Here is an 18,535-nt window from a genome sequence, read left to right on the forward strand (position 1 = left end):
CCCACAAAGACAAAGCCTGCACCGGCTGGCGACTTTGATGGTCTGATAAAGCCCTTCTGGAGATTTTCTTCAATGTATTCTGACATTGCTTTATTCTCAATGGCTGAGAGGGTACACCCGTCCTTTCGATGGCTCAGCATTGGGCTTCAGTCTTATAACACTGTCATAGGGCCTATGTAGAGGAAGAATATCAGCCGCTTCTTTGGAAAATACAACCCCGAAGGATGCATATTGGGGCGGCAGTCCTGGCATCACTGGAGTCGTAGGCATGCAAATGATAGGCGAGATTTCCTTAAGGCACCTCCCGTGACATTCTGGGCCCCAGCGGGAAAGATCCAAGGATGCCCAGTCAAATTGGGGTTGGTGCACTTGCAACCAGGGTAACCCCAGGACGATAGGGTGCATAGCTCTTTCCAGTACAAAGAAGGAGAGCGATTCCATATGGAGAGCTCTGGTGCGGAGAGTAACTGGTACGGTTTGGCAAGTCACGTCGCCCGGTAAAGGCTCTCCATGAATGGAGGATAACAGTAGTGGATCTTTCAATTTGATGAGGGGAATCCTCAAGTATTCCACTAGACGTCTGAGAATGAAGTTGCCTCCTGCCCCCGAATCCACCAGGACAGGAGTCTGAACCGTGACTGGTCCGTAGGTCAAGGAGACTGGGAGAGAGAGCGAATGAGAGGGTATAGTGAGGCCTAAGAACAGTCCTCCTGCAGGACTTAGGCCCATCCATTTTCCGGACGAATGGAGCATGTAGAGACATCGTGGCCGGGCTGACCACAGTACATGCAAAGGCCGCGCCTCTTCCAAAGTCTTCTCTCTTTCGAAGTCAAATGTCCATGACCAAGTTGCATCAGTTCATCTTTATCAGTAGCAGAGATTACTGGAACCATCCGAGGTGCAGGTATAGCAATAGCCTATTTCAACTCAGGTAACACGTTAGGCCGGAGTTCCTTCACCTTGTCCCGAAGCCAGTGATCAATCCGAGTGGCCAAGGCTACTAATTCGCCAGCGAGTCAGATGTTTCACGAGCAGCCAGCTCGTCCTTTAAACGGTTATCCAGACCTCGGAAAAAGAGAGTCTTGAGACATTTGGGGTCCCAGCAGAGTTCCGCTGCAAGACTTTTAAACTTATGGCAAATTCAGCCAATGATCTGTTGCCTTGCTTCAATTCAACCAAAGCAGAACCGGCGACAGAAGTTCGAGCAGGGTCATCGAAAACGGATTTAAATAAGTCCATAAATCCTTCTATGTCCTGCAAAATGGGGTCCTTGCGTTCCCACAAGGTAGATGCCCAAGACAAAGTCCTTCCATCCAGATATGAAAGGACATAGGTAGTCTTGGAAAAAGCCATAGGAAATAAAGATGGCTGTAAGGCAAAATGCATGCAGCACTGGTTTAAAAAACCCCGGGTCTTCTGGATTTCTCCGGAAAAACGAATTGGAGCCACCAGTGGTACAGCAGTCTTTAAAGTTACCTCCTGTAACTGAACTTCATGGCTGGAAGCTGTGCCTTGAACCTTCTGTGTGTGTAGCTGATGGAACGCTGAAGTAAGTTTCTCCAAGGCGTCTTGCTGCTCCGAAATGCGCAGGGCCAGGCCCGGTATGGCCTGTAAGGCATTGAGCTGTGCTGGATCCATGGAGTTAGCAATCTGTTATTATTTGTGATATTTGTGGGTGGATCCTTGGACCAGTGGCAAATGACCATGCCCACGGGGGAAGATCCCGAGAGAGGCCACCAGTCAGGCTCAGAGTTGGGAGACAGACACATACTAGTTCTTTTATTAAACTGTAAGTGAACCACCAGAGGTGGCAGTAGTGAGCTGGAAGAGCCCGGCTGGGCTGTAATCCCTCAGGCACTGGAACAGCGATCTCAGGATGGCTGAGCTGTAGAGAAACTGAAGATAGTGAGTAGGCAGTGTATGCAGAGTTCAGGAACAGAACCTGGATGGTAACACTCACACAATAGTCTCTTAAGGCAGCCCAGAGGCTGGAATGAAGTAGGCCCTCGAGGAGCGAGTACCCAGTTCCAGGGAAAGCTCTGAGTGAGAGATAGTAACTCACTGGTGTTATAGGCAGCGGTGACTTCCTGGCAGAAGTTGTATTCGGTAGCAGGTCCGGGAACGTGGGCCCTCGAGGAGCGAGTACAGACTCCAGACTGCAACCTGAAAAGCAAAAGAGAAAGCGAGGCCCCCCGAGGAGTGGGTACCCCTGGTAAAGTCCGAGGAGTCAGAGTAGCAAGGTATGCAAGAGCAAATCCCATCTGAGAGATACCTGGAGGAAACCCCCCTTGCTAACTCGAAGACCTTAAGCATCCGGTGAGGATGACATCATCTCAGGGGGACGCTCCTGAGGTTCGCACCACAGCAGGTACTTGAGTCGGGGCCGTGCCACGCGTGCGCCCTTAGGCCTCAGGAGAACATGGTGGAATACAGTGTCTACCCGGTCTGGGGACGCCGGAGGTCGGCAAGATGACGCCGCGGCAGCCAAACTTCCATCAACCAAAGAGGGAGTCGCCAAGAGGTAAGGAGGGAGGAGTGGAGACATCGGGCAGCGACGGTCGCAACACTATAACACTATGCAAACTGATGGACCCAAGAAAGTTGTTATTATTACTCAGTTCTGTAATATGTTTTGATTAATCTACAAACCAAGTTCATAAATGATATCCTCTATGTTAGCAACCATAAGTACCGTTTGAATCACTGTTATACATCGAAACTTTGTAAACCGTTGTGATGGCGAAACCAAACGATGGTATATAAAACTCGATAAATAAATAAAATAAATAAATATATATCTGCTGTAATTCTCTTTCAATAAAGAATACATTTAAAAATGTGAAAACATTAAAGAAAGAGTAGTAGAAAATGTTTTAAATCTCCTCATCTAATCTCTCTCTCTCTCTAAATATATATATAGATAGATATAAAAGGCTTGTGTTGTCAGTTGGTCAGTCACATTGTTGTGACTGTTTGTGGCCACCAGATGGCACCCAGAACAGTGGAAGGTTTATTATGCAAAAACAATATGCTCTGTCTGCAAAGTACTGTTAAACACACACACGTACCCAGGCACACACACACATGCAAGCAGGCACAGGTGTACACATACACGCAGGCACATATATGCAGGCAGACACACACACACACACACACAGGCTGCCCAAACATAAGACAGGGGTAGAATTAGCATTATTTGTCACAGCGGTAAGTGTATGTATACTCAACTGGCAGATAAAGGTATACACATTAATAACAGTATGTGAACTTATATTGAGGATGGATACATTTAGCCAAGGAAGCACAGTGCATAACTTTTTAATCTAGGAGGGGTCTCTGTATCAGTATGATAATATGGATGGAAGAAACAAGGCAAATGAAGCTTTAAAACATTTATTTCTCACCATAGAATTTAAACCGCCTTGATCTTGGAGAATACATCCGTAAAGTCCTCATAAGGTGCAGGAGGACCTACGGCTGAGTGCATCAACGGAAGTGCGGGAATCTTAGGCACTTTCATACAATTAGCTAGGCAAAAAGGACTCCATTTGACAATCTGTAGCGTATCCCACTGAATCGTGGGCGAGTGTTTCTGTAACCACGGCAACCCTAGCACCACATGGTGGACAGCCTTATCCAACACTAGGAAAGCTATCTCCTCCGAATGGATCGCCCCAGTGAGGACCGTAATGGGTGCTGTGAACATCTGGACAGATCCAGGAAGCAGCGTCCCCTGGATAGAGGTAATTCGCAACGGAACCTCCTGTCTATGCGTAGGGATTCGCAACTGGGAGACTAAGTCGTGCAGGATGAAATTACCTCCGGCTCCAGTACATTGAGGAGTTGTAGTACAGCCTAGGAGGAGCTCCTCCCGACCTCCTAGGCTATGGTGTTTTCCGCACGCTCCTGGCAGCGTGCCAAGAAGTGGCCCTTCTGGCCACAATATAAACACAACTTCAACGAACGGCGGCGATGCCTTTCTTCAGCAGAAAGCGGGGCCCGTCCCAGCTGCATGGGTTCGCAGGTGGGAGCATCTGGACAAGAAACCTTGGGAGAGGGCACTGGTCTCGGCCCACGAGCAGGACTATGGCGAGAGGAGCGCTGTTCCTTGGCCCGTTGTTGTAGGCGGCGGTCAATGTGGGCAGCCATCTCAATCAAGGCGTTGAGGTCCTCCGGCAGATCTCGAGCTGCAATTTCATTCTTTATGCGTCCGGAGAGGCCTTCCAGGAAGATGGCCTTAAGACTACCATCTTGCCAACCTACTTCCTAGGCTAAAGTCCGAAACTCCATTGCATAATCTGCCAAGGAGCAAGCCCCCTGACGAAGTTGCAGCAGATCAGACTTAGCTGTGGCTACTCGGGCGGGCTCATCAAAAGCCTGGTGAAAGTTCGTGATTAACTGTTGTAGGTCCGTTAGCGAAGAATCATAGTTTTCCCAAAGGGGAGAAGCCCATATTAAGGCTTTCCCATCAAGCAGGGACAGGATATATGCCACTTTCACCGCATCCAAGGGAAACTGCCGAGGCAACAAGGAAAACCAAACAAAACATTGGTTCAGGAAGCCGCGTAGTGAAAGGATGCTGGTAGCTGAGTCACCGAAGAGCTGTGACCCTCGGGGGCCCTGCCAGTGGGAGGCAAGGACTCCAAGCACGAGGATAGCCATTCCACCATGGCTGCCAAAGTATCAATGCAGCTCTGGTGCTGTAGCATCTGCCGGGCCATCCCGGGCAGATCCGAGGGAGTGGGTGCATCCGCCGAGTCCATGGCCTTGCAATCTGTTATGGGAGTCTCAGTTTAGTGGACCCTTGGGCCGACCTGCAGGAGACTGGGAAAGATGGTCAATGTCTCTAATGAATAGCAGGCCGGGAAGCAGATGTTCAGGCAGGACATAGATGCTCTTCACCCTGGAAGCTGGTACTCCCCTGGGAGGAGCCCATAGGAGCCCAACCGCTGGGACTTAGGTGGCTTCACCCTTGGAAGCCCCCCGGGAGGAGCCCATAGAGGTCCGGCCGCTGGAACTTAGGCGGGTGGTGGATCAGGACAGGAAACTGGAACCAGACTAGGACAGTAGCAATACTGTAACTGGGCTCGGGTTCTGGAACCAGGCAGGAACTGTAGCAGGACTCGGGTACTGGAACCAGGCAGGAACTGTAGCAAGACTCAGGTACTGGAACCAGGCAGGAACTATAGCAGGTAAACAGGAACCAAGCAGGTACTGTAACAAGCAAGCAGGAACCAAGCAGGTACTGTAGCAGGAACAGAGCGACGAAGTAAGGCAGGTCACTCCGGGGCACAGCGCAACAGGGAACCGGGAGGCAAACCCGTTGCAAGGCGAAGACTGGATGGCCGTGCCCGGCTTATCAAGGCCGCGGCGTCTGATGTCAGGTATTGGGCGGAGTCACCACTGGCAGGAAACAGCCTAGAAAAGCGCCCAAGTGGCACGCACGGGCGCCTAGAAGCAGGGCGTCCATACTTCGCGGCGGCGCAGCTCCAGCGGGGATGCCGCCAAACAGGTCGCAAACCAGGCCTCCAGAAGCGGGAGCAGGTCTGGGAGCGCAGAGGTAAGTGCCTGGCCGCGGTTCTCGCGGCCAGAACCGCAACAATCTGGATGAGCAGCCACTGCGTAACCATCGATACTGCTTAAGAGGGACCCGAGAGCGGAAACCTATACCCGTAAGGAGTTGAAAGACAAACCCTTGGAAAGACCATTCTGGAGAAAGGAGAGGATCTGGGATACCAGAGCCTTGCATGCCGGCACTCCGGACTCAGCGCACACATTCTCAAAGACTCTCCAAACCTGAATGTAAGCGAGAGAGGTAGAAGGCTTACAGGACTGCAACAGGGTGTATATAACTTCTTCTTTATATCCATTCTTTCTTAGTCGCCGCCATTCAAAAGCCAGGCTGCCAGACAAAAGTGATCTGCCTGATCGAAAAATACTGGACCCTGCCGGAGGAGGTGTGGAAGATGGCCGAGGCGAAGAGAACCGTCTGTCACGAGGTTGACCAGATCTGCATACCACGGTCTGCGGGGCCACTCGGGTGCCACGAGAATGATGGGTCCCCGATGAAGTTCTATTCTTCTGAGTACTTTTCCCACCAGGGGCCAAGGGGGGAACACGTACAGGAGAACGTCGTGACGCCAGGGAAGAACCAGAGCATCCACTCCTTCCAAGCAGTGCTCCCTTCTGTGGCCATCAAGTCTAAGTGGGGGGGGGGGGGGGGACCCCACCTGCGGACGATCAGATTCATCACTCTGTCGGACAACTCCCACTCTCCAGGGTCTAGACGCTGACGACTGAGGAAATCGGCTTGAACATTCTCCTTTCCCGCAATGTGGGAAGCTGCCAAGCGATCCAGGGGACACTCCGCCCAAGCAAACAGCTTGCTGGCTTCCAGAGCCAACAGGCGACTTCTGGTGCCTCCCTGTCGATTGATATAGGCTACCATGGTGGCATTGTCCAAGAGCACCCGCACCACCTTGCGATGGATCAGAAGAAGAAAGACCTTGAGTGCCAGACGGACCGCTCGGGCCTCCAGGCGACTGATGTGCCAGCGGGATTGAACTGGGGACCAGTATCCCTGTGTAGACTGAGTTTGACACACTGTACCCCAGCCTGAGAGGCTGGCGTCCGTCATAACAATGATCCATTGAGGAGTCTATAGAAGCATCCCCTTCAGGAGGTGAGCAAGCGAGAGCCACCATTGCATGTCGGAGGTGATAGAGTCGGAGAGCGGGAGGAGCATCCGAAACTGTTCTGATACTGGCTTCCAGCAGGACAGCAAAGCTTTCTGTGATGGACACATATGCGCAAAAGCCCAAGGAACCAGATCGATATTGGAAGCCATGGACCCCAGAACCTGAAGGTAATCCCAGGCCGTGGGTAGCGAGAGCAAGAGAAAATTGCGCACTTGATCCATAAGTTTGAGCGCCAGAGCGTCTGACAGGAACACCTTGCCGACCTGGGTGTCAAAGAGTGCTCCCAGGAATTCCAGGACCTGGGAGGGCTGGAGATTGCTCTTGGAAAAGTTGACTATCCACCCGAGGGAGGTTAGGAAAGCCAAGATCCTGTCGACCGCTGACTTGCAGAGAGTCTCCGACTTGACTCGAATGAGCCAATTGTCCAGGTAAAGATGGACTAGAACTCCTTCCCGGCGGAGAGCGGCCGCCACCACCACCATGGCCTTGGTAAAAGTGCAGGGTGCAGTGGCGAGGCCGAACAGGAGCGCCCGGAACTGGAAGTGTTATCTCAGAATGTTGAACCTGAGATACTTCTGATGGTCGTGGCTTATTGGGATGTGCAGGTAAGCTTCCATTAAGTCGAGTAAGGCCGGATATTCGCCTAAGTGCACCGACGCAATCACCGCCCTCAGGGTCTCCATTCGAAAATGGGGAACCTTGAGGGCCCAGTTGACTCTCTTGAGATCCAAGATTGGACAGAAGGAACTGTCCTTTTTGGGAATGACGAAGTAGATGGAATACTGGCCAGACCCCTTGTTCCTTCACTGGGACTGGGACTATGGCGCTGAGCTCTTGGAGCCTGCCAAGAGTCTGGCAGACTGCTGGCCGCTTTCAGCTTCCGCAGGGAGAGATTATGTAAAGATCCAGCAGGTCCCAAGCAAATTCTAATGTGTAACCTTTCTCTATCACCTCTAGGACCCACTGATTTGTCGTAATTCTGACCCATTCCTCGAGAAACCGGGACAGACGTCCACCTAAGTTTGGAACGGAGGAATGGGCCGGCCATATTTCATTGGAGAGAGGACTTTGTGGTCAAGAGTTGTGAGTTACCATCCCGGGAGGGACAACGGCCACGAAAGGAATGAGACCAGGACTGGGATCTGGAGGAGGTAATTCTTGAGAAGGATCCCCATGCTCTGCAACTATACCAACGCTGACCTCAAAAGCGAAAGCGTGAAGAAAAGAAGGATTTAGGCTGTTTTGGGCGGTCCTCTGGCAGCTTATGAACCTTGTTCTCTCCTAGGGATTTAATAATCTGTTCAAGGTCCTCACCAATAAGCAACTTACCCTCGAAGGGAAGAGTGCCCAACATCGACTTGGAGGAGGAATCCTCAGACCAATTGCACAACCAGAGGAGATGCCTGGCCGACACCATTGAAACCATAGCCCTGGCTTGCACTCTGAGCAAATCGTATAGGACATCAGCCCCATAAGCCACTGCCGCCTCCAGCCATTCTGCCTGCTCCGCCTCTGCAGATGGGAGGTCCTGGGTGCTAAGCAATTGCTGAACACACCTGCGGCTTGCCCGCTGCATGAGACTGCTGCAGATTGTCTCCCGGACCCCTAAGGCCAAGACTTCAAAGATGCGCTTGAGATAAAGCTCGAGTTTGCAGTCTTGAATATCTTTCAGCGCCAAGGCTCCCATCACCGGGATGGTGGTGTGTTTGGTGACAGCGGAGACGGAAGCGTCCACCTTGGGAACTTTAAGCATCTCTAGCATTGATCAGGGAGGGGATAGAGCTTGTCCATCGCCCTACCCACGTGGAGCCCCATCTCAGGAGACTCCCATTCCCGGAGGAGCAGCTGCCTGTGCATAGGATGGAACGGGAACGTACATGGAGGGGCCCTAAGTCCCACCAGGACCGGGTCCTCATTAGTTGGTATAGAGGCCAAAGCGGTATCCTCAGGTGGCACGTCAATTCCCAGCTCATCCAAAATGAAGGGAATGAGTGGATCCAGCTCTTCCCTTTGGAACAGTGGAGGACCTGGAAGCAGCAAGTCAGAGTCCGGATCAGAATCAGGGACCGTGGCCAGTTGGGGGGGGGGGGCGGGGGGGCCGGAGCACCACCCTGACTCTGACGGAACCCTGCCCCTCCGGAACAGAAGGAGGCTGCAGAGCAGGCACCCGAGGGATTTTAGCAGTGGGGGGGACTTCGGGAGGGATCATCCTCTTCCTGCAGGCTAGCCAGATAGGATTTGTGCATTAAAAGCACAAATTCAGTAGAAAAAGAAAGCCTGGATTTCCCGGGTAAGAGGAAAGAAGGGGAGATGGAGTAGGGTCAAAAAACCCCTCCGGGGCTCTGACTGGGCTTAAATCCGGAGGAGAAATGGTGAAATCAGGCTCTCCTAAGCCCTGCAGCCCAGAGTCCAATAAAGAACCTGCCCCCAAAATGGCTGCCGTTCCCGTGGTTTTTTATGACGGGGATGGCCTAGGCATGCATTTAGGAGGTCGACCACGGGCTGCCGACTTTGCTGCCGCTGCGGAGGGACCTTCCCCGCTGGGCAAACAATCAGAACAGAGCCTATCGCAGGGGAGCCAAATCGCAGGCTCCCCGCAGGCTAGGCAACGATTAGAATGCGGCATGATGAAAGGTAGGAACCGCAGCAGAGAGGGAATCAGCTGAGCTGTGCTGTTCGAGCAAGCAGGAGCAGGCAAATGAACCCTGCTGCGCTGCTTTCCCTGTCCTCAGAGCAGGGCTAAAATTAGCTTGTCTTTGCCTTCCGATAATTTTTTTTTTTTTTTTTAACTTTAGCGATTGCAGGGGAATTGAGCTTCCCTGCTAATTACTCGAGGTATAGAATGTCTTGAGGGCAGCGCAGGTAAAGAGGGGGTGACTGGACCACCAGTATCGCCCCAAGCAGACAAGCAGGTCACTAGGAAGGGATTCCTAGGCTGAATAAACAGCCCCCCTAGGATCCCATAAGAGCGGGGAGACAGAGCTGTCTCCCTTAAAGCAGAAGTCTTTAATTTTTTTTTTTCAAATTATAGAATTATAAGTAATACTTGCTTGATCCTGTAAAGTCAAGAAGTAGAAAAAATCTCACATGGAGAAACAAATTGCGAAAGGAAGGGAACCGCAGGTTCAGCTGCCTGCATCTGCTGGAGACAGATAAATACTGAAGGGATGCAGGGTAGGCTCTGTCCTGATATAGGATACCCTTTCAGTTTTTCTCTGTCTCCATCTGCTGGACAGGAGGCTCAACCCACTGTCTGGACTGATCCGGGTACGTACAGGGAACAAGCAGTTTGTGCAATATAACAGTAATGTTGCACTCAAAAGAAAATCACAATACCATGAAAAGCACAATAAATAAATAAGTGATGCTGTTAGAACACAGTGTAGAAACTAAAGTACAAATGCTATTTCAAATGCTATTTCAACTCTCCTATTAAATAAAAGTGGATATCTGCATGTAAAAATCAATGGCATAGTGGCCATTCAACCCAGTTTCTGAAGAAAGTCTATAGGTTAGTCATGATTTTTTGCGAGCTTCCTCCTGGTACATTTTGATATCTATCAAAACGTGCTGATTTCAAATGGAAGAATCCAGACTATAAATAACATAATAAAGTGAGATAAAAAGATCAACATCCAGGAATGATTAAAAGCCTCCTTCCAGAAACTGGATCACCTGGCACTCATACAAATGGATTGTTTTTTCACTTAACAGACTGAGCCAAGGAGTCTTAAAATATAATCTACTGGGCCGACTACCCCCATGGTCCTGTCAAAAATAGTCTGTGTATAAGATCTAGATTAAACAAGTTCCACTAAAGGGCCAGTAATTCTCTCAGTAGACACAGGAAAATCAAGAAACTGATAGTAACTTCAACTAACTGACTGTTACTTTCAGTGTATAATATTAAATACTGCTTACTAGCAGTATTTAGATGAAGCCATGGAAATACTTTTGCTCTCTCCAGATTCCGGTGCTGACAGTAGAACAGAAAGTGAACACACAAGATCAGGTTGCAACTAATAAGAAACCAGAGCAACAGTAAGGGCCAGGAAGTTCTTTAAAAGCTCCAGCTGCCACATGGAGCAGTAGCTGTAATCCTACACCTCTACAATTCCAAACTTTTCACTGTTACTTACTTTATTACTCATACAGTGCACTCCTCTCTACCTTTTCCTTCTGCTCCAGTCTTTTCCACTATCTCCTTTAATAATGCCTTCACCCAGATTATCACTCCCAGCTAGCATCCTACTTTTATTTACTCTTACTGCCTTAATTTCACTCCCACAAAATACTTACATATATCTTCTCCTATATATGTTCCCTACCCTATCCTAATCTGACTCCTCTCTGCAGCATTTCAAACCACATTTAAAATCTGGTAGCCTGACTACTACAAATATTCGATCCTCGGGTACCAGTATGAGTTCTAGAATAGCTAAAAAAGATCAAGAAAAAGGTCCCTAGCAGACTACTAAACTGGCAAACACAGCAAGTAGCCCAGAAACGATGTCTGCCAGCACAACAGTGGCTGACTTTATCAAAGTCGTAGTAAAATCTTTGGATGGCAAATCTGAGAGGATCTATGGCAAATTTGAGAAAGTTTCCACCTCAATGGCAGAATTTAGAAGCAAGGTAATGGAAGCAAAAAAGAGAATTTCAAATGTGCAGGATAACTTTTAGGCCTTGGCGAAAAATCTTACCTCGAAGAAACATTATCTACAGGCATACGAAGAGAAGCTGAAAGACCTGGAAAACAGGACTAGATGCATTATGCTTCACTTCGTCCACTTATCTGAGACTCTTTCAGAGGAAAGCTTCTTAGAGTAATTGTTGCCAAGTGAGTTAAACCTGGGAGAGGCCCACTCTCATTGTAGTGTGGCACGTGCATACATAGAATAGCCCCAAAGAAGGCCACATCCTCAAAACCACAAATGATGATAGCATGAGTGTTAAACTTTGCCCACAAATCTGCTATCTTGCAGGTGATCCCATTGGGCAAGCAATTACATTATGAAAACTGGAAAATACTTGTATTTCAAGAATACTCAGCAAGGCTTTCAGCTATGCGACAAATTCTCTCATGTGCATTCTTCTCTTTACGCCCTCAAGACATGTTGTTCCCTGATATATTCTGCAAAACTATGTTTTTTTTACATTGGTGACACAAAATGGTTCTGGTCAGCTGCTGATGCTAAGGACATTTTGCGTGGCCTGGAGAATACGAGCGGAGAATTGCTGCGGGCTCATAAGGTGCTTACAGAATTGGGAACAGAACTGTTGTGTTTCTTCATGAAAACATCTGTTTCTTCGCACATATACTGCTTGAAGGAAATGACAGACTTTAATGCACAGCTCCAGAACTCTCATTGTGTTTTTACCAAACAGCAGACCTTATTTGTTTATCAAAGCTTTTGAGAGCCACGGTCAGATCACTATTTTGCAGCTATGAGAGGTCATGAACTTGATGGGCCTGGAGTAGTTTTATGCTTTCTTTTGATTTTCTTTATGACATGCCGTGCTTGATGACTCATGAATCTAGACTTTGCTAAATGGTTTCTGAGTTGCCTTTTATAACTGGTAAGATATTGGTAAGACAGATAACATGTGGCACTTCAAATGCCAGCATTTGGAAAGCGGACATAAAATAAATAGAACGCCTGGATGAGAAATGCTGGTTCTTCCAGATGGGGGAAGAAAGAGGGTTAATTGTTAGGGTGATAGGAGGGAGAACTTTAACAGGGGTGGAAGTGATTAATTTAGGGTTGATAGGGAGGAATGGGTGGAAGGCATTTTAGAGAATTTTTGTTTGGGTCATATTCCCCTGACGTGCTCTACTATATGTCAGACTCTGGAGGTGGCATTGAGGGTGGAAGCCTAAGCTGGGGGGGCCTCATACCTATACACTGGGAAAGGGGCTCACCTCTCGTTCCTTGGTGATAAAGTTTCATTTTAGCAACGATGAGCAGAAATTCATTTAAAATAAATTCTTGGAATGTAGATGGATTAAATGCAGTTGCTAAAAGGCAAAACCTTTTAACAGCTTTAAACAGCAAGAAAGCTGACATTGTCCTTTTGCAGGAAACCTACCTCTTAGATGCAGAACATACAAAGCTGAAAAAGGGAAGTATGTAGTGGCCATACGTTCACGGTCTGTTTTTCATGAATATTATTTATGTTTTATTTGTAGTGGGGGAAAAATATACAATATAATAGTCCCTCCCGATGCAACCTTTGGCAAAACACGGGTCCGTGTCGGGGGACACAGTTGACAACTTCTTCACGTTGCGATGAGCTTTGGAGTAGCCATGTTAATATATTATAAGGAATAAACTTTTTAAGAAGATTTCTTTCAACCTCTGCTGATCTCTGGACTGTGTTATTTGCTTTGCATCTCCCCTTTTTTTTTGTGTGGATAATTTTTTGGAGTGCTATTTTGTCTCCTGTATGCTTTTTGGATAATATTTAGTGGCCTTCATCAATATTAAAGAAAGCTGTTGTAGCAGTGTTAGCATATAAATCATGTCCATTTCAGTAGGGGTAGTGAGCCCTTGGGCTGCTGTGAAGTTTATACAGCCTATCTTGTGCTGGCAAAAGAGAGGCCTTAACAGGCAGCAGCTGATAAGCCACAAGATTAGATCTTTTGCCTGATCATCCACCTCCTCCTTGGGTTTAGCATGTAGGTTATGGCAGCTGGCAGGACTTTCTAGGCCAAGTACAAAGAAGGTAGAAGTACACAAGGTCAGAGGCCAGGCTGAAGTCAGCAAGCAGACAGCAAAGTGAAGTCAAGGTCTAGACTGAGGTCAAGGAAGGCAGAGAGTAGAGCAAAATCAATGTCCAGGCTGAGCTCAAGGCAACAAGACATCTGGCCAGGGGGAGAGCACAACAGAAGAGACAGGAGAGGGCAAAGCTGAAACAAGGCAAGCCAGGAACATACAGAAACAAACCAAAAACAAAGCAAGAACAAAAGAAAAAGGAATAAAGTAGGAAACGCACAGGACCAAACCAGGAACAAGGCTGTAGCAATTAGCACTGCAGAAGGAGCAGCAGATCTGTTACAAAGGCACTGTAAGGTGGCTCTGAGCTTCCCTTTATACTAGTGTAACTGGTTCCCCACCAGGTTTGGTGCTTTATCCATCACTAAGGGGAGGTATGGGACTGGGCTCAGTCTGGACAGGGAGGAAGAATAATCTTCCGGGGCCCCTGGCATGTCTTATCCACTCTTAACTCCCAATGCTCACAGTAGAAGCAGAAGACTTTCAACAAGTGCCAAACAGTCCAGAGAAAAATCAATGAAGGCAGTAACAGCAACAAGGGTATATAAATGGATTAATACCAAAATCCAGCCATTCAGTTCAACCATTAAAAAGGAAAGGAGAATCAGGAAAAAAATACTCTCAGAGTTCAAGACTGGTGTTCAAATGAAGCTGTCTTTATTGTAAATTAAAAAGGATAATCCAGGCCTCAATACCAAAACTCAAGAATGGCATAAAGATTGTCTGACCGCGTTCCCTTGCTGCTCGTGGGCAAGCATCTCTACTACCTCTCCAGGAGACCCTGCGAGGCTCACCTAAGTCCAAGCGGCCCGGGTCCCTAGGGGCTCCACCCAAGGGGACTGCGGGCTTCCAATGGTGAAGCTCATCCTAGCATCAGTCTCCTCCTGTGCTCCGCCCCCTGGGGGCAGGTGCTTCCTGGTCCCTACCAGGGAGCTGTTCTCCACTGCTCCAGGACAAGGGTCCACCTCCAAGCGCAACAATATGGAACCTAACATTATGTAACTATGGCATGGGTTATTTTTCCCTATATGCATCACCTTGCACTTATCCACATTAAATTTCATCTGCCATTTGGATGCCCAATTTTCCAGTCTCACAAGGTCTTCCTGCAATTTATCACAATCTGCTTGTGATTTAACTACTCTGAATAATTTTGTATCATCTGCAAATTTGATTACCTCACTCATCGTATTTCTTTCCAGATCATTTATAAATATATTGAAAAGTACGGGTGCCAATACAGATCTCTGAGGCACTCCACTGCCCACTCCCTTCCACTCAGAAAATTGTCCATTTAAATCCTACTTTTTTTTCCTGTCTTTTAGCCAGTTTGTAATCCACAAAAGGACATCGCCACCTATCCCAGGACTTTTTACTTTTCCTAGAAGCCTCTCATGAGGAACTTTATCTAACACCTTCTGAAAATCCAAATACACTACATCTACCAATTCACCTTTATCTACATGTTTATTAACTCCTTCAAAAAACGTGAAGCAGATTTAGGAGGCAAGACTTGCCTTGGGTAAAGCCATGCTGACTTTGTTCCATTAAACCATGTCTTTCTATATGTTCTGTGATTTTGATATTTAGAACACTTTCCACTGTTTTTCCCTGCACTAAATTCAGGCTAACTGGTCTGCAGTTTCCCGGATCACCCCTGGAGCCCTTTTTAAATATTGGAGTTACATTAGCCACCCTCCAGTCTTCAGGTACAATGGATGGTTTTAATGATAGGTTACAAATTTTTACTAATAGGTCTGAAATTTCATTTTTTAGTTCCTTCAGAACCCTGGGGTGTATACCATACTCTTCAGTTTGTCAATAAGGCCTATCACATCTTCTAGGTTCACAGTGATTTGGTTCAGTCCATTTGAATCATTTACCCATGAAAACCTTCTCCGGTACAGGTATCTCCCCAACATCCTCTTCAGTAAACACTGAAGCAAAGAGGGGGTTTAGTCAGCACTATCCTGAATTCTTTCAGTATCCTGGAATGAACTCCATCAGGTCCCATAGCTTTATCTACCTTTTGTTTGTGAAAGAATTTTAAGCTTTTCCAACTCTGCAACTGAGTTTGTGATCATTTCATAATCATTTATGCCACTTTTCTTGCCTTAGGCATGTCACTTTCCCCTCTGTCTGTAAATACCAAGCAAAAGAACTTAATATGTATGCCTTTTGCTGGTCATCCTCCTATTAACTTCATTTTCTCTCTTAATCTTAGCTATTCCTCTGTAGTTTTCCATCTCTTCTTCATATAGCTAAAGTTTTATCTCCTTTCATTGACTGGATATTTGCTTTTTCTTTTTGGGCCTTTGTTGTTAAACTTCCCTCCCTATTGCCTTTTTCTCCTGATAATACTGCTTGTCCATCTCAGTCTATATTCTTTTATATTTTCTGAATGCTAATCTCTTGGCTCTTGACATTTCTGCTACCTCCTTAAATTTCAGGCATATTCACTAAGTGTAAAACCAGGGCTGGTTCGGCCTCTCCCTACTGCCATGGAGCTATATGGTAACCCTACTCACCCATTCCACCTTCCTTCCCCCACCTCCCTAAAAAAAAAATAAATAAATAAAAATCCACACACTCAGTATAATTTGAGTACCAGCACAGGATATCAAAATGGTCATTTTGGATGTAATAATGCCTAGGTTCTGGATGCACATACCAAAAACAGGAAAATATTAATGCTCCCATTATGTAGCACAGGGGTGACCAATTCCAGTCCTTGAAAGATACAAACAGGCCAGCTTTTCAGGATATCCACAATGAATATGCATGAGATAGATTTGCATACACTTCCTCCTTTGTATGCAGATCTATCTCAGCATGTTCGTCTTGAGGACCAGAGTTGCCCTACCCTTCTGCTATACAGAGAGTGTTTCCTGTCCCAGATGGCATTCTGGGTCCCAGGCCTTAGACCTGGTTAATGAAGGAAGATCCAAATTTATTCATTCTAGTTTTCATACAGTTTAACATGAAGAGCTACCAAGTGACCAGTTTCTGGGATGAGATAGATTAATGGCCAGTCCTGGTGTTTTGATATACATTTACAATTACCACAATGCACTGGGATATAAACTCAAACTCTGAAAATGGTCCAAAATTATGATTTACAGACTATCATGGGCTTAAAAATATCTGTTTGAGCAAGCATATAGCCAACTGTGGACTGTTTTAATTATGATTCTATTTTAATAAGATAGTTATAGGTAATTTAAAATAAATAAAGTCTTCCTCCATCACAGGTGTAGTCAACACTGGTCCCGGAGTGCCACAAACAGGTCTGATTTTTAGGATATTCACTATGAATATGCATGAGATATATTTGCATACAGTAGATGTAGTGCATGCAAATATCTCATACATATTCGCTGTGAATATCCTGTCTAGCAACTAAGACACTTGACATCTTTATGGAACGTTATTTCAGTACACTTGGAAAGTTTACTTTGATGTTGGAAAGGTTTACTGGGGAAATCACTAATCCTTTTCCCCACCAATTTAAGCGCCAGGGAGAAGAAAGGAGAATACATACTTAACATAAACCAAATGCAAAGCTAACATTATAACCCAAATGTGTTGGTATATTTTCTACAGTGTAAGGACTCAAGTATTTCAACAAAACATTTTCTTTCAGTTTCAACCCTCTCCCAAAAGATATATATTACGAAAAGCATGCCTACACCAGGCATAAATCTACTTACCTACTAGACATGTTTTCTGCATTCAATTTAAAAGATTTCCATTCAAAGAATGAAACTAATCTGATTTCAGGAGTTGGGTGAAGTTACCAATCCCTCCTCCTAAGATATCAAAAGTGCATCAGCAACAATCCAAGCAACCATCTGTTGCTTTTGTTAGAAAAAACGAGGTATTTGGGGCTCTTCCTAAGTCCTTCATTCTGTCATGTCTTTTTCATGCAGACCTCCGATACATGGGTAGTCATGAAGCTGCTGTCTCACCGACACGCCTTCAGTGCTAAGCAATCAGAACGAATCGCACAATCCTCACGTTTGTCCTGGAGCCCCCGATTTCTTTGGCTGTTCATTGGTTTGTGTTCAGGCCCCGGCTGAAATAAGCCAGGCTCTACTGCTCTTCACTGTAGCTCGCTGGCACCGGACAGCTGCCCTTAGAAACAATGTTTGACACTATCAGCGCTTCCCCATGCACCGGGCACTACTAGCAACTAGACGCTGCGCCTGCGCACTCCCTCCACGCTGTTGTTACTAAGGGACGTCCTCTGTTCCTAGCAACGGCGACGGCGCTGGAGGGCCTGGGGCAGGCCCCAGACCTGTAATTATTTGTCTCCAGTTAACTTGTTAACTTGCTTATTGGGTCCCTTCACTGCCGGTCCTGGGGACCAGGATGGAGAATGAAACATTTCTAGTGCATCTTCTGCATTCACTTTCAGCCACAGCAAGATGTTAGAAGAACTGTGGAATTCTGCTCAGGCTTCAATTGTATCCTGCACAAATTAAAGCGGTTACTAATTTCCTTTAAAACAAGGCTACCTGATTACAGTTGGGCCAGCTATCACCATTCACACTTAATTTAACCTAAAAATGTAAATTCTGAAATTATGGCATTAAACTTGTTTTCATATTTAAAAAAAAACAACTTGCTTACAACTATTTTTAAATCGGGGTTGCTACAATATATTGTATGCCTTAGAGCACTCTGGCTAAGTTGGCATGGCATGGCCAGCTGCTAAGTTGGCAAGGTATGACCAGCTGATAAAAATGTTGATGTTTTTAAATTTAATTGTAATGCAGGATAAATGTGAAAAAGATGAGAGTGAAATGGAGGGCACTCGAATATTCTGTATAAGCCAAATAGGAAAATGGTTGGTATTCGTGGAAAGAAAGGAATATTCAGTTCTTGCCATCCAGGTGTGCTGGAGACTTGCAGAACGTTTGAGGACATTAAAGATTTATATTGGAAATTCCGATTTTATACAAATAAGATGCTGGAAATGTATGCAGAGTATGGTATTAAAGAAGACTTCAGCAAACTGGCTGGTAGTGCTATGATGCTGTTATCTTATTGAAGGAGTGA

At 46.6% G+C, this 18,535-nt stretch overlaps 1 protein-coding gene across 1 annotated transcript in view; it reads right to left on the reverse strand.

The window, feature by feature from the left end:
• IQCA1 (IQ motif containing with AAA domain 1) overlaps positions 1-17,870 on the reverse strand; it is a 645,805-nt gene extending 627,935 nt beyond the window's left edge. The window contains exon 1 of the mRNA XM_029606410.1: positions 17,185-17,870. Coding sequence (XP_029462270.1) covers positions 17,185-17,195 — 11 coding nt within the window. The 5' untranslated portion in view covers positions 17,196-17,870. The remainder of the gene's footprint in view (positions 1-17,184) is intronic.
• Positions 17,871-18,535: the final 665 nt, after the last annotated feature.

This window comes from Rhinatrema bivittatum, chromosome 6 (assembly GCF_901001135.1).
Source record: "Rhinatrema bivittatum chromosome 6, aRhiBiv1.1, whole genome shotgun sequence".
NCBI lineage: Eukaryota > Metazoa > Chordata > Amphibia > Gymnophiona > Rhinatrematidae > Rhinatrema > Rhinatrema bivittatum.